Raw genomic sequence first — 13991 nt, 5'->3', positions numbered from 1 at the left:
GCTTTTCACGGTGTGGTGAGCAAATCATTTGTCAGCATCCCGCTCAGGGAACATTCGTGTTTAACACCTACATAAAATGAGTTTCAAAAATGGCAGAGACTGAAAGAATGTGGAAAACACAGTTTCAAAAAGTTGAAATTTAGTCGATGCTGTTATGAACAATTAAATCACTCTGTGATCACGTGATGATACGCAGTTGAACATTGGTATATTTGATACATTTACAATATTTGGAATAGGCAATCATCTGACCTTGTTTAAATTTGGAACAACCCTGACCGAACTATCACATCGAACGAGAATCTCGAGGAGCTTGTCATAGCTTTGAGTAGATCATCGCAGAGTCTTGCAATTGCGATGTTACAGTGCAGTCTTTTCACATCTAAGTTAGGCCTTCGACTAGTCGACCACTATAGTTTGATCACAAATCGAAGAGTGCGTGTTGTATTGATTGGCCACACCCCGGGGTTGGTGTACCCAGTGAACTGCAGGCGTCGTTCGAATACCACGAATGAATCTGTCAGGTTTCTGTTCCACGGGGACCACGTATCGGTTCTTTCCCCCTGAACACCCACGTCAATGACCTTCCGCTTCACTAGTTGGTCGAAAATCTTTGAGTCTGCTGACGAGTATGTGATACAGAAATGCGATCACTTGGCTGGAAATACATGTGCCCATACGAAAGTGATTAAACTAATCTTTAAAAAACCGTCTTCTCACAAGAGACATTATCTTGTAACATTAGATTTCACGTTAACGGCGAATTTTTCGGTAAACTCCGATCCCCCGCCTGTCACCGGGCGGCAGAGAGACACGAATTTTTTACGGCAGAAGGTTTTGGTGAATAGTTTGTGTTAATAAGTTACTCTGAATAACACATCGTGATATCACTTCGACGTCCCGTCGGGAAAGACTTTCTCGAAAAAGTATTCAATGTGGAGGAGATGCACAATTTTCATCATAACAAAGCACCATCTTGACAATGAATAAGATATCTTCTGATACCCATTCCTCGTGCTATTTATTTCCCCGGAGGAATAATTCGTTTTTTTTTGTCTAACATTCTATCTTTTCACGGTGACCACGTCTTTTAAGTTTGACACAATTAACAAAAAAGCAGAAACTACATTTAAAATGAATGACTGCGGTAGATGCCTCTTGTCAAGACTGGCTTTAAGTAATCGGCTTTTAAGATAGCAGGAGCGTAGGTAATAGACTAAATAAATTAAGAACTTCGTCTTTGCAGTGGGTGATATCGCACGAACAGATTGGCAACGTCATACTTCCACTGAGACAGAATGGTTAAAGACTGTGCTCTCTACCACGGAACGACCCCCCAGTTCCCCCTTTGAATTGCAAGTATCCCATCTTGTTGTGACAATGGATTCTGTGTTTCGCTGCGTAATGAGCAAGTCCTCACGCCGCACTCAACTGACGAGTGCTCACTGAATATCATGTCTAACGATGCAGATGAATGGAAACCACTCTGCAAGTAGTCACATTTCACCGTGTCATTTTCTTCCCGTTCGACAGTCGCCTGGCAATTCTTCGATTGTACGCCATGGAGCTATCGAGGTCATAACTATTGTCGCCTTTCATCAGATCTGACTCTCCACGCATCATCTAATAGCGCGATACTCAAAGATACCCCTAGTCGCATTTCCATGGCAACCTATTTTGATTATGACTCTTCCTACGCTCTTGCGATGAAGTTTTTAATTGAAGTCAGACTAATGCTCTTTGCCGTTCACATCTCCGACTGGTTGACACATATCATTCTGTCACATGAACTCATATCACTAACTTTCATCTACGACCATCTGCCACGCATATGTTCTTGAAATGTCGATACGATTCTTGCCATCTAATTTGTTTCTATCTGAATTTAAAATTAAACGAAAGCGTTCCCTGTAACCATAAAACATATTTGTGTGTTTTACACCAAACTTCGAACCGATATCCTGTATCTTATTGAACGGCTGTCCAAGGAATATATAGTTTTTTTCCCCCGACTCCTACTTTCATAACTGACTTTTGTGACTGAAACATCATCTTTCGATATTTGGTCCTCTCTTTCAGCTTTTTTGCGTTTTCAGCTGTTGTATTTATGGCATTTCAAAGTTGAGTGCTAAACTAGGATAAACACAATTCTTTCCGTATATCGGGCCGGACGGCAATGAAAAAACATGGCTTTTGTTGCGTTTGACAGTATTATTGCAAAATTGCACGATACATTCAAGTGACGTTATCATATTACTTCCCTGGGCTGGTGTAGGATTACCGATTACTATCGAGTTCCATATGTCTCAATTAAGAAATGCGTCGAACCGAATCCCGTTTTAGTATTCTGTCGTTAAATGTTGTTTACATTACGTGGTGCAAAGGTCAGGATATTCATCATAACATAGCAACATGTAGTATGTACCGACAGTGTCTATTGAAAATTAACTTACCTTTTGTTCTTGGGTCAACAATTCATTCACTACCATGTAGACTTGATACGGCAACCAACAGAAAGCAAAAGCTGAAACCACCGCTACCAACATCTTAATGACCTCGAAGGAACATAGGAACAAAGGAAAAATATGTTTGCGAATTAGTTCATAGCTAAATACTGCCTGTCAAGTGGACAATTCTTAGTTTGCTGTTGCCTTTTCCATTGCTACCTTCAAACAAAGTGTACGAGTCAAGATAATACTTTGTAGCTCGTCCTATGCCATACATATGCCCGTCAATCGGTTTCACGAAACGATCCAATATGGCTGCCTGATGGACATTTTGTTAAGATTTTTTGCATGTCCGTAGCCATAACTCGGACACGTCTCAACCGTCGTTTTACCTTGTAGAAAACCAAATTTACCTTCGACTGTAAAGATATGTTCAAAGTCGCGACAAATTTAGAAGACTATTCTGTCATCATACTTTTATTCTAAGGAAATTAAACACCAGTCTGTCATATTGAACCAGTACACGATGACATGTTGCTTTGAAAATAATATTGATCATTTTAATAACAGCGAGGAAATTAATATATCTTATTGTAACCTTGATAACTATGAAAATATACATTGTATCTTATTGCCAGGCTGTTAATGTACTTATTAATCAGCCTTGAAAATGCAATTTATTATAATTTCTTCGAAATGCGAGGTATTTCCTAATGAATTAAAAATTACATCGTTTGTGGATTTCTTTCATTCATAGTACGCTATGTTGAAACAAGAATTCTTGTAGCTTTCGGAACATAAAATCCGATTCGCCGCAATTCTTACAATAATCTTAATGATGATGGTGTGGTGCTCTTCGTTATCGTCATTGCGATAAGATCATCATCATCATCATCATCATCGTCGTCGTCGTCGTCGTCGTCGTCATTGTCGTCGCCGTCATCATGATCATGATCATAATCGCCATAATTTTCGGTAGTTATCAATTAACATCCATTCACGTTTGCTCTGTATCATTACTTTAAAGGAATTAAATGTCTAGTAGTCTTATAGCTTCATTGCTCGCAAATCTTGCTCAAAGTAAAAGCAACTGAAGCTTGGCTGTGACGCAATCACAAGAATCATGGGATTTCAACGGCAGCGACCATGCCGTGAAAGTGTTCATGCTTATCGTACTGCATCGACGCATTGACGCATATGTCTGTGAGCCGCTCGCGGCCACCTTCGGCGGTCTACTGCATGAGTTATAAAATGAACCATGGTACGGGTCATCATAAAAAGTAACTATGGCCTAAAATGGGTTTATTTTGTCGAATACGTGCGAAGGGGAATTTTGTTTGCTGTAAATGTTTATATGGAAACAAATCCGAAACACTTCGAAAGCAATCGACGCATTAATGTTGTGAGTACATGCTTTGCACAGCGGTAAAAAATATGGTTACCTCATACATGTATATTGCCCTAACCCATATTCACCAAGATGGAATTATGAATAAAAATGGTGCCCTCTAAGTACATAGACTGTCACTCATTTCTGATAAACTTAAAAAATATAAGTTTCTCTATAAACTGTGAAAGAGACGTAAAATGCAGAAGTATGTCAGTTTCTTTGGGTAACTTCGGGGTATAGCATCCCCGAAAATATGACAAACCCTCATTTGGTGCACACAAGGAGATGACATATTTCTCACAAATTTCACCAAAAACACACTTATAGCAAGTGTAGCTCACGTAAACTATATTCAAACAACACTCGAACGGTAAATACACCAGACATATAAATTTCTCAGCCACTTAATACCCAGAGTGAATCTCATGTTTTGCAGGATTTTGACATTTTTTCGTGATATTCTGGTATTTGATGCGCTCAATAATCACATCGAGGGAAACATTACTACGGCATCTATTAGAAAGGTTAGGGGGTCTTACTTATTCAAAGGTAAAATAAAACTCTGATATAATAAATTACTCTCCCTCGCAGCACTTCAGTCCAATCATATCAAGAGTGTAGCAATTTACTCTATTTTCGACCCTCGATGGGAGGTAATAGCAAAGCAATTTTCAGGCAGCTTGCCATTAACTGCACGGCCCTCTAGGCATTCTTTGATGTTGGCATGTTATATCTTAGGAACCTCGATACAGATGTCTTTCAATTTTTTTTTTTTGCGAACAACAAAATTCCTATCGCCAGTTGTACCTAAACACCAGTCTCCATAGCCAGCAGAGTATTTTAATTCTAATTTGGAACATTCTGATGATTTCATCTGTGTCGTGCCTTGTACTTCTTACGAATAGAATTATAAAAATATACAAGTAGGATCCGGACGTGTATTTCAAAACGTTACTGCATGACTGAAGGAGCTGCAACGTCTGTAAACTTTTAAAATGGCTTAGGAAGACATTTGTTGTTGAAAGTTACCAGGTGTTTCGGCCAGAGTTTATTAGATATTTCCCAAAATGTTAGAGTACGGTCGCAAATGATCGCTACGGTGCAAGAATCGTTTCAACGCCGGTCGGCGTAACTGTAACATTTTACGAGAACATATCCGGAACGAGTCGATCACCAAATTGTATATATTTCTTCATTAATCTATTGCTTAGCGTTACTTCACCAAGAACATTTTTCAGGGTACTGATATTCGCAGATAAAAAACGACGTCATAATTTTGCTCCTTTCGCTCTCATCGAATGCTTGGATAGTAACGATATTCGTAATTATTCCTAGCTCTTTGGTTTATTTAAGCTAACGTTTTATCAGGCTGAGCATATCAAAAGAAATGACCGATTACATAAATGTACATGTTCTTGAATTTTACGATAACATCGACTTCTCAGTGAAGTCAGGCATTAACAGACGTGATTGAAGAGAAAAGTCTACTGGTCAGGGACATCACAGAAATTATTGAAGGGGGCGTGTTTCTAGAAACCTGTTGATCATCTCAAAGTGCCTCAAGTCCGTGGTCATCAGAACCCCTCATTTATCAAATAACGTTAACCCTTTGAGTGTTGTAATGTTTCTAACCAAAATTTTAGTGCAGCAACATTTTACCGATTTTTATTAATTATTCGGTAATTTTTGACCATTTTGGACCAAAAGGATATCACAAGCTCTTATCATACTTTTGGCAAAAATCCGAAAAAAAATGACTATGGTATGTTTTATAAAGGTGACAAAAATTGACTTTGGCGCGCAAAGGGTTAATTATTGCTCCTTCTACATTACTGATAAAACATTAGCAACTCAAAAGGGATAACATACGATGTGTAAGTGGTGCAAAAAACTGATAAATTCAACGTTCGATCGGACTAACAATAATCACACGGTTATCAGTCTGTATTTGTTGTCCCGCATTGAACCAAGCCGACATTCGACGTTGACGAACATTTTATAAATCTGCCACATGTTTAAGTGGTTCTAATTGAAGAGTGATACTTTTCAATATCAATAATAGGCAGTAAAACAAACCATAGAAAATCATTTAGTTACAATATGGTGATACCAGATTGATCTGAGCCGCTCACAATTGTACCGTTAACTACTGTCTCCGCATAATCATAAGGGGACTGGGAAACTTCTGCATAGTCGCTGGCGACCTGGTTAATTAGATTATATAATGCTTGAGGTACCATGTAAATGAATATCAAAGACTGCAGCAAGGCGTTATGACGGCATAGATTAAGTCATTTATAGACATTCTCCTCTTGTTCAGGTACTGGATTTTACTGGCAAGCTTCAACAAGATTTCAGCAGTACTTGTGAAGAGCCCAACTTTAATGCAACAGTTAAATTCATACACGTGTTTCTGTTTCATGTGTTTTAATGGAACCTAACATGACATTCGTTTTATTATCATGTGGTAGCTTTACGCCCATAGTTTAATATATTAATGGGCGGTGATCGTCGGAATGGCGCTCAAAGGTCGCTAGGGACCCCTACGACCGATATAAACACTGTATCCAAGCTACATTGGCGATTGATGAAAGTTAAAACATGTTGGTTTTAATGTTCATCGTAAAATTTAAATGTTGCGGCTATTTTGAAATGATGCATCAATATATAGTGCATGAAATACATTTCTTGTAAACAAGAAAGTTGCACATGCGCAGTTCCGACGACCACTTCCTTTTAACTAAATCAAGTGTTTCAAAACTTATGACACTTGTAATCTGAGTCCATCCAAACCGGCGTAAAAAGGGGCAATCATCGTCAGGCGAAGGGAAAACCAAGCATATTTGTATGCTGTGGTTAACGGCGCTGTCCTGAAATAGGCGTTGAGTACAACTGTGCGCTCAGAAGTAACGATTCCAGCCGTCGGCAAGACTTCTGGACATATGCACTACACTAGCTTGACTAACGTCTTCCAAAACATGTCATCAATCACTGGCTAGGGCCAAACAGGAGCCAGACTGAGAGATTAGCGGTGGAAATATGATATGGTTTACTCCCGCTCATTAAATTGGCAATTTATAACATTTTGTTGCCGTAAAGGAGTAAGCTCACACAGGACCGTTCAGGAGCACGCCACTAGCTGGTCGGCATCATTCGATGTCATTGAATCATCGAGTTGGCAATTTGTATGTGTGCCATGTGTTGGAATGGTGACAGCCTGACAGAAAAATAAGATGGCTCAACAGACAAGCTTCGGTATAATACTAGCGCGATCATCCTCTTTACAATAAAAATACCGCCAGAGCATAACACGTGGACGATAATGAAAAGCACTGTATACAGTCAACATTAGAAACCGTATCCAAATCATGGCCTGTTAGAGTGTACATTACTACTGTTCAACTGAAATGCATGTTGCACTGGTAAATATGGGTTGACAAAAATATGTATATGAGACACATAACTGTGGATATAAGTAATCAATTTTGAATGATTAATAAAATGAGAATTGTATCATTGTGTTTTGAATGTAAGCTTACTATGCAGGAAAAATGGTGACACTGACCAAAATGCACGAACAAAATTTTATTAACCTCCGAACAACACTTATAAGAAAATACTGATTGAGTACAGAGGAACACTGACCCCTTGTCCCAGTAAGTTTTGATCGGTCCCTCAAGGATTTTTTATCCCTGTCTTAAGGGACCCTACTGTCCATTAAATGACTCCGGGTACCATGCGACATATTGGCATATTCATCATTAATTTATCTATAATATCGAGATTAGTATCGACGTCAACTGCGCAGAAGGTGATTCGTTAACGTCGCGTAATCTTTGTCATTTTACAGTCTGCGTTCCTTAAAATGCGAATTCAAATTGGACCGCAGCGGTCCTATCTGATTGACTACGAAGAACGTATTACGGGTGAACCGTGATTAACGGACATTTTTTCCAACCTGTTTTCTTCCTGTCTTACTATTGCCACAGTAAAAATGGCTGCATAAATACCAAACCACATTTCACAGATTCATTTTACATTTAAAGGACGATAGCATACGCTTAGTAGTTATATTTTCCTCCAATTTCTTATTTCTTTCAATTTATCCAAAAACCACTAGGTAGAATAAAGCTGTTTATAACATCCGTATCTAGCAGTCGGTTACTTGATGTAGTCTATTTTACGTAAAATATTTTATTTTTGTAAAATAAATCGCTTAACTTGTTTATGCTTAGTTCATCTAAACAAGCATTTGCTTAATCTAGTCCTCAATTTGCCACTGTGTGTGATTAATATCAGAGAAACGATTCATTTAAAAAGAATATTCACTTTTCTTCAATAACGCCAATATCCTCAATTACATGTTGACCCCAGCTTCTTCAGAAGTCAGCCAACCTCGCTGCCGTGGGCCATGTTGTGCTATTTTTTGACTCATATTAAGTTTCTTTCAGACGTAATCCTATATTTTCATCCAAGTAGTAAGTCATACTTCTTTCACTAAGTTCAGCGAAGACGCGAGTAAGGAAACCGAAGAATGCAAAACCTTTCCCCACGTTGTTTTATCTTGGTACCGCACTTATCTTTGTGTTGACAAGGCAATTTTTCACATTTTCAAATCATTGCATGCGGCAGGGAATACGTCGCTTTGTCGATATTTTGTATCGGCGTACCGTTAATTTTTGCACGCACATCTTCACAATAATTTGCAGAAAATGGAAACTTGATTTTGCTCTGGAAAATGTGGTCGTCGCTCCTAACTCGTTTCTCTCTCGCTAATTCAAGCGGCCGACTTATTCATTAATCGAGTGAAAGGAATGTTTACGGTAGAATGCGCCCCGGGGACAGATATTTGGACCCTTAAACTTTTCCAATTCTTCTCTGATGTACCACTTGTAGGGGTTCATTTTAAATCTCTTGGTGTAAGAAAACTTCCTATCGTCTTAGTTTATCAAAAATCGGAAATTTTATTTTTCTCAATAGAGTTAACACAGGGATGGCGGCCATTTTGAATTTAAAATATCGATGAATCTTGGGTAATTTGTTTCTCAGTACCAAAATTTGCACGGTGACCCCCGAATTTTATGCTGATTTTGGAAGAAAATGGCTGAAATATTCTTTGAGGAAGTCTTTCATTTTCGAGGCGCATACTACCGTTCAAACGTTCAACCACAGGAAAGTCAAAGGCTCAAAACTGTTGAGTCATACTCAACGATAATCATCAGATAGAATGTCTGAAACAATGTGTGAAAGAAGTAGGCCCTAATTTCTACAGGGTCAAGTATACAATCTAGACCGTGACCAGCGTAACCCTGGCATCATGGATATGCAGAGGAAGCCATTTGCAATTTAATCTTTTAAATGTATATATTTACTTTGTTATCGTATTTTAAAAAGGTATATATGACATTGAGAGTGTGATGGACACTTCGATATTATCGTTTGTACGGATCCATTACATGCGAACGTCGCTTGCCAATTGCTCCCTGATACACAGACAATCTATTAAAGGCATATAATATTATGGATAAATATTTCACCAATACCTTTCTCTTTGCCCTGTCCTTTGAATTAGCACCGGAGTCTTTTCGTTTAGCCGAGGGCCCTTTCTTGGTCCACAGCCTGCGTCCAATGGATCCATACGCGAATAGCATGATCAAGAACGGCAGGATATAAGTGAATACAAATAAGGCGATCGTATACTTATTCTTGGCTTCTTCAGATGGCCAGTGTTCCCAGCAGATGATCTGATAGATCCCATCGTCCCAGGTATACTCTTCGTAATCGATGACGATAATCAAGGGGATGTTGATGGAGATACTTACTGCCCAGACGATGAGGATGGCTATAACACAGGTTCTGGCCTTCGTCTCACGCCACATCAAGGGGAAAATGATGGCGAAAAAACGATCACCGGCGATCACAGTCAATGTCAGAATGCTGCAAATCACCGTTAAACCTTGCAAGAAAAAAGAAAGAAAACGAACAAAATTAGAGGATGTTTTGAAAACGATAAGTAATCCAATATTAACTTGCACATACTTTATAGCAAACATTGACGACAAAATCTATTGTTAAGGTAGTATGCGCCTCGAAAGTCAAAGACTTCAGCTTTTGCTGAAACTTTTCTAAATGAAACTTTCAACCATTCTCTTACCAAATCAACAAAAATCGGGGGGGGGGGGGTCATCGTGCAAAGTTTGGAACAAGCCAACAAATTGCCCAACATTTTGCAATACTTATAATTCAAAATGGCCACCATCCCTGTGTTAATTTTATGGAGGAAAAATTAAATTTAGGATTTTCGAAAAACTAAGACGGTGAAAGTTTTTCTTTCTTCAAGAGCTTTAAAATGAGCCCCATAGGTGGTAGATCAGAAAAGCATTGTAAAAATTTGAAACTCCGAATAACTGTCCCCTAGGCGCGTTCTACCTTAAGTTTTATTCTTTTCTGTACTCCAAACGGAAACAAACAAAGTAACAACAGCTGTTGGATTTTTCAAGCATCGGATCATACAGGTCCAACAGATTACACACAGATCAGAAGACAAGTAAAATGGTATTGTCAGAGCACAACTGTATTTTGTGCATGCTAGTACTAAAGACAGGAAATCGGTAGTCATGAACAATTAAGTCATTACAAACCAACAGACAAACCGTTAAGGTATCTGTACAAAAAATGTAATTACTCGTCTGATGTAAAATATGACTGAGCAAATTGCTTGCAGCATCAGAGCGTTACAAAGGTAGCTACGCGGAAATTATATTGCATCAGTAGGCTTTACCGAAGGGCGCCCTGTACATCAATAATAACCCGACCTTTTCCATTTAATCTGCTCGGAAACCGGACAAAGCCAAACAAGAGGCACCGTTACGAAGCCTTTCCTAATATTTCATTCTGGAATATTTTTCGCTTGGTTTCAACGACATATCCTTCCTTTCATAGATAAGACTCGGCCTATCAAAGGGTTCCTGAATATAGATATTACACAATTAAACACATGGAGAATAATAGTTGATGACTGGTGCCCTTAATCCTACTGCTGCTTTTCAACATATTTTACATAAAATCCTTTTCCAATAGGCTAAATCGAAAATTCAAAAATTAAGTTCTGGGGGGCTACTGTATTACACTTTGACAAATTCGCATGAAATATTTCATAGCCTTTTTAAACAGTTTTGTTAGTAATCACCGGAATTTCTAAACATTGCAAGTTTAAGTACCTTGATTGCTACAGGCAAAATCGATGCCATTGTGATGGGTATTTGATGGTTAAACGCACCTGATGGTTTAACTGTGACGTCATTTGTTTGCTGAATAAATTGCTTGCCGTTCTGACGACTATATGGCTTTTTATTAACTAGATCGATCATTTTTAGACGTAAACTGGATAGACAGTGAGAGAAGTATCATAATTGAATAATTCAATGGCACGGGACCTGTGGTATTGAACCTGATGATCTATCTCAGCTGATCGATGAGAAATTCTAGACGCCAGTAAATAAAATAGTGTATGCACGGGGTGAAATAGATACTGTAAGTCGAGAAATTGAATTTGATATGAGGACAACAACCAGACGAACAAAACTGATACATCGACAGCGGCAACGCTGCCTTGTTACACACTAAAATGTCACCTGTAACTCACGTCCTGGAAAGTGTTTCCGTTTATGTCTACCCGGCAAAGTTGGATTATGCTCCTTTTGGTGTTGTGGTGACATGTCAGGACGCTCTCAGTCGCGCGTCTTAAATTAGGGGCGTTTTGGTGCAGAAACGGAGACTAATTTTGCACACCGACTTCATTTTGGGAACAATGTCGTTCTGTCCAAGGATGGAAACAGCTGTATTGGTGGTGTAGTTAGCACAACAATATCTTATTTAGAAATGCGGCAGAAATACATCCGACTTTTCTATGAACTATAAATTAAAAGCATATACCAGCAAAATATACCCAGTACCCTTGGTAAATTTTCAGGATTCTCAAAGTATACTTATGTCCTCGTAGAAAGTTACAGTGCTTAATGCTAAAAGGAGAGAGTTATAAATAATAACACAAATTATTTCAAGCACAAAGTAATAATACCTGCTACTTAAGTTTCATGCATTCTGCAATCTTCAGACAGGATGCATGAAACTTAAGTAACAGATATTATTGCTTTGTACTTGTAGTAATTTGTGTTTTACATACATGCATATATATATGTATATATATATATATATATATATATATATATATATATATATATATATATATATATATATATATATATATTGAAAATATCATTCTTCGAAATCTCGATCGAATTAAATATTCACAGTGAACCAACAGTTCGATGTACCACTGTACCCGTGACAGATAACCAGCTATGCTAAAACAATTTCGATTAAACTGCCTTGCAATTAGTCAACTGAAGTCAAACGTTAGAATACGTGTGCATACATCTTTGACCCTTGTCCACAGAAATAACTCAGAATGCAGCGATAGAAATTCTTCTTCGTGGTCTGATACTCTACGTGTATCGAATTCTACAATCGTCAAGAAATTGAAATTGTGATCCTCAGCTCAAAACGATGAAAGTCAGGATATTGTCCGGTAGCATATACAAGTAAAATCTATTTAAATGATTTTTATGGGATTCATTTTAAGCTTATAAAATGTGCGTCAGATATTAACATTAATCCTACTTTGTGAACGTAAATGGGATAGCTAAATCGTAGATTTAAGGTAATGCAAGCCTCGAAACAGACTTTTTCAAACTTGTGTGCAAACCTTTCCCAAGAAAACATCAAGACATTCTTTCTTATAATCAACATCAAAAAATGGGGTAACATCGTGAAAAGTCAGGATTAGAGAAACAGATTACTCAAAGTCCATTGATTTTTGAACTTCAAGATGGCCGCCATACCCTGTGTCACATTTATTGTAAACCAAATTAAATCTTCTTTTATTACGAGAAAAATGACGGCAAAAACTTCATTCACTTCATAATTGTTAAATTGATCCAAACAAGCAACACTAGAAAAGTATGTTAAAAGTCTTAAAGTGGCACTCCCACTTGGTAACATTTTTAAAACACATATTTTTAATGCCAACGGTCGATATTTGACGTGGCGACTGCACGCGGATCGCGAGATATCGATAAAAACATGTCATTTCCCGAGCGTATTTTTCACATCCGAAGTTTTACGATCGTTTCTGATTATGACCCGAAATCCCCGAAGGTTTGTTGTTGTGCTAATTGACGATATTATAGGGAGTCCATAATAAGTTCGAACGACGCTATTAATTTACCTCCCACTGCGAAGACTTTATATACAGCATTATGCCTTTACCTCAGATAAGTTTTTTTAAAACTTCTCCTTAGTTTTTGTCGTTTGTATAATTCTCAATCAGTTGTATTTATTATATTTTAACCAATAACATATAGATATCAGTTTTTACGTGTAAAATATTAGCCACCTCTGATGACCACATTTTGTGGTCTGCCACACGGTTACGCGTGGTTCGATACATAGCGGCGGCCGCGTGGTGTGCGTCTATGCATACCACGCTGCCGCCGCTATGTATCAAACGCACGTAACTGTGCTAGTCACCTATGCGAATTCTGGTGGAATCAGCAAAAAATGTTTTTCGTTTATTCGCCAAGTCAGTAAGACTCAGCTTTCTCTCCCCCCCCTCCCGGGCATGACCGATCACCGACTCGAGTTGTATCGTGGCGTACAGCTGAGCGTCAGCGTAGACTCGTACTCCATAGCTTAGTTGACAATGGCAAAAGTGCCGAACGTTCTATGTTCGGAAGCTGAATTTAGGTGGGCCACCGGAATTCAAACTTTTACTTTTTTTGAGGACATGTTTTTATCGATATCTCGCGATCCGCGCGCAGTCGCCACGTCAAATATCGACCGTTGGCATTAAAAAATGTGTTTTAAAAATGTTACCAAGTGGGAGTGCCTCTTTAATGTTCAGAAAATTGTCCCTATTGAGCATTTGCCCTTACACCGACACAAATAACAATTCCGCAGATACTCGTATTCGTAGAGATGTTTCTGGATGCGAGACACGTTTACTTGTAAATTTCCGACTGTTCGTTCTGCCAATGTCGTACTTTAACCCCAAGTTCTATGGTAAACGCATTCAACGGGCAAGGGTCTGACAT

The 13991-nt window shown here is 38.4% G+C and overlaps 1 protein-coding gene across 6 annotated transcripts in view; it reads right to left on the bottom strand.

Moving 5' to 3' along the window:
- The window catches only part of LOC139122639 (neuropeptide FF receptor 2-like), a 96869-nt gene that overhangs the window by 33256 nt on the left and 49622 nt on the right, over nt 1-13991 (bottom strand). For 3 of the 6 annotated variants that reach the window (XM_070688220.1, XM_070688218.1, XM_070688215.1), the window contains exons 2-3: nt 9381-9793; nt 2454-2555 (exon numbers count right to left, since the gene is read on the bottom strand). In XM_070688220.1, the coding sequence (XP_070544321.1) occupies nt 2454-2555; nt 9381-9793 (515 nt within the window). The remainder of the gene's footprint in view (nt 1-2453; nt 2556-9380; nt 9794-13991) is intronic. The other 3 variants (XM_070688221.1, XM_070688219.1, XM_070688217.1) reach the window with 1 other exon arrangement.

This window comes from Ptychodera flava, chromosome 22, assembly GCF_041260155.1.
Source record: "Ptychodera flava strain L36383 chromosome 22, AS_Pfla_20210202, whole genome shotgun sequence".
Taxonomy (NCBI): domain Eukaryota; kingdom Metazoa; phylum Hemichordata; class Enteropneusta; family Ptychoderidae; genus Ptychodera; species Ptychodera flava.
Note: the sequence above shows the minus strand (reverse complement) of the source record. Positions and strands in the feature narration are given on the sequence as shown.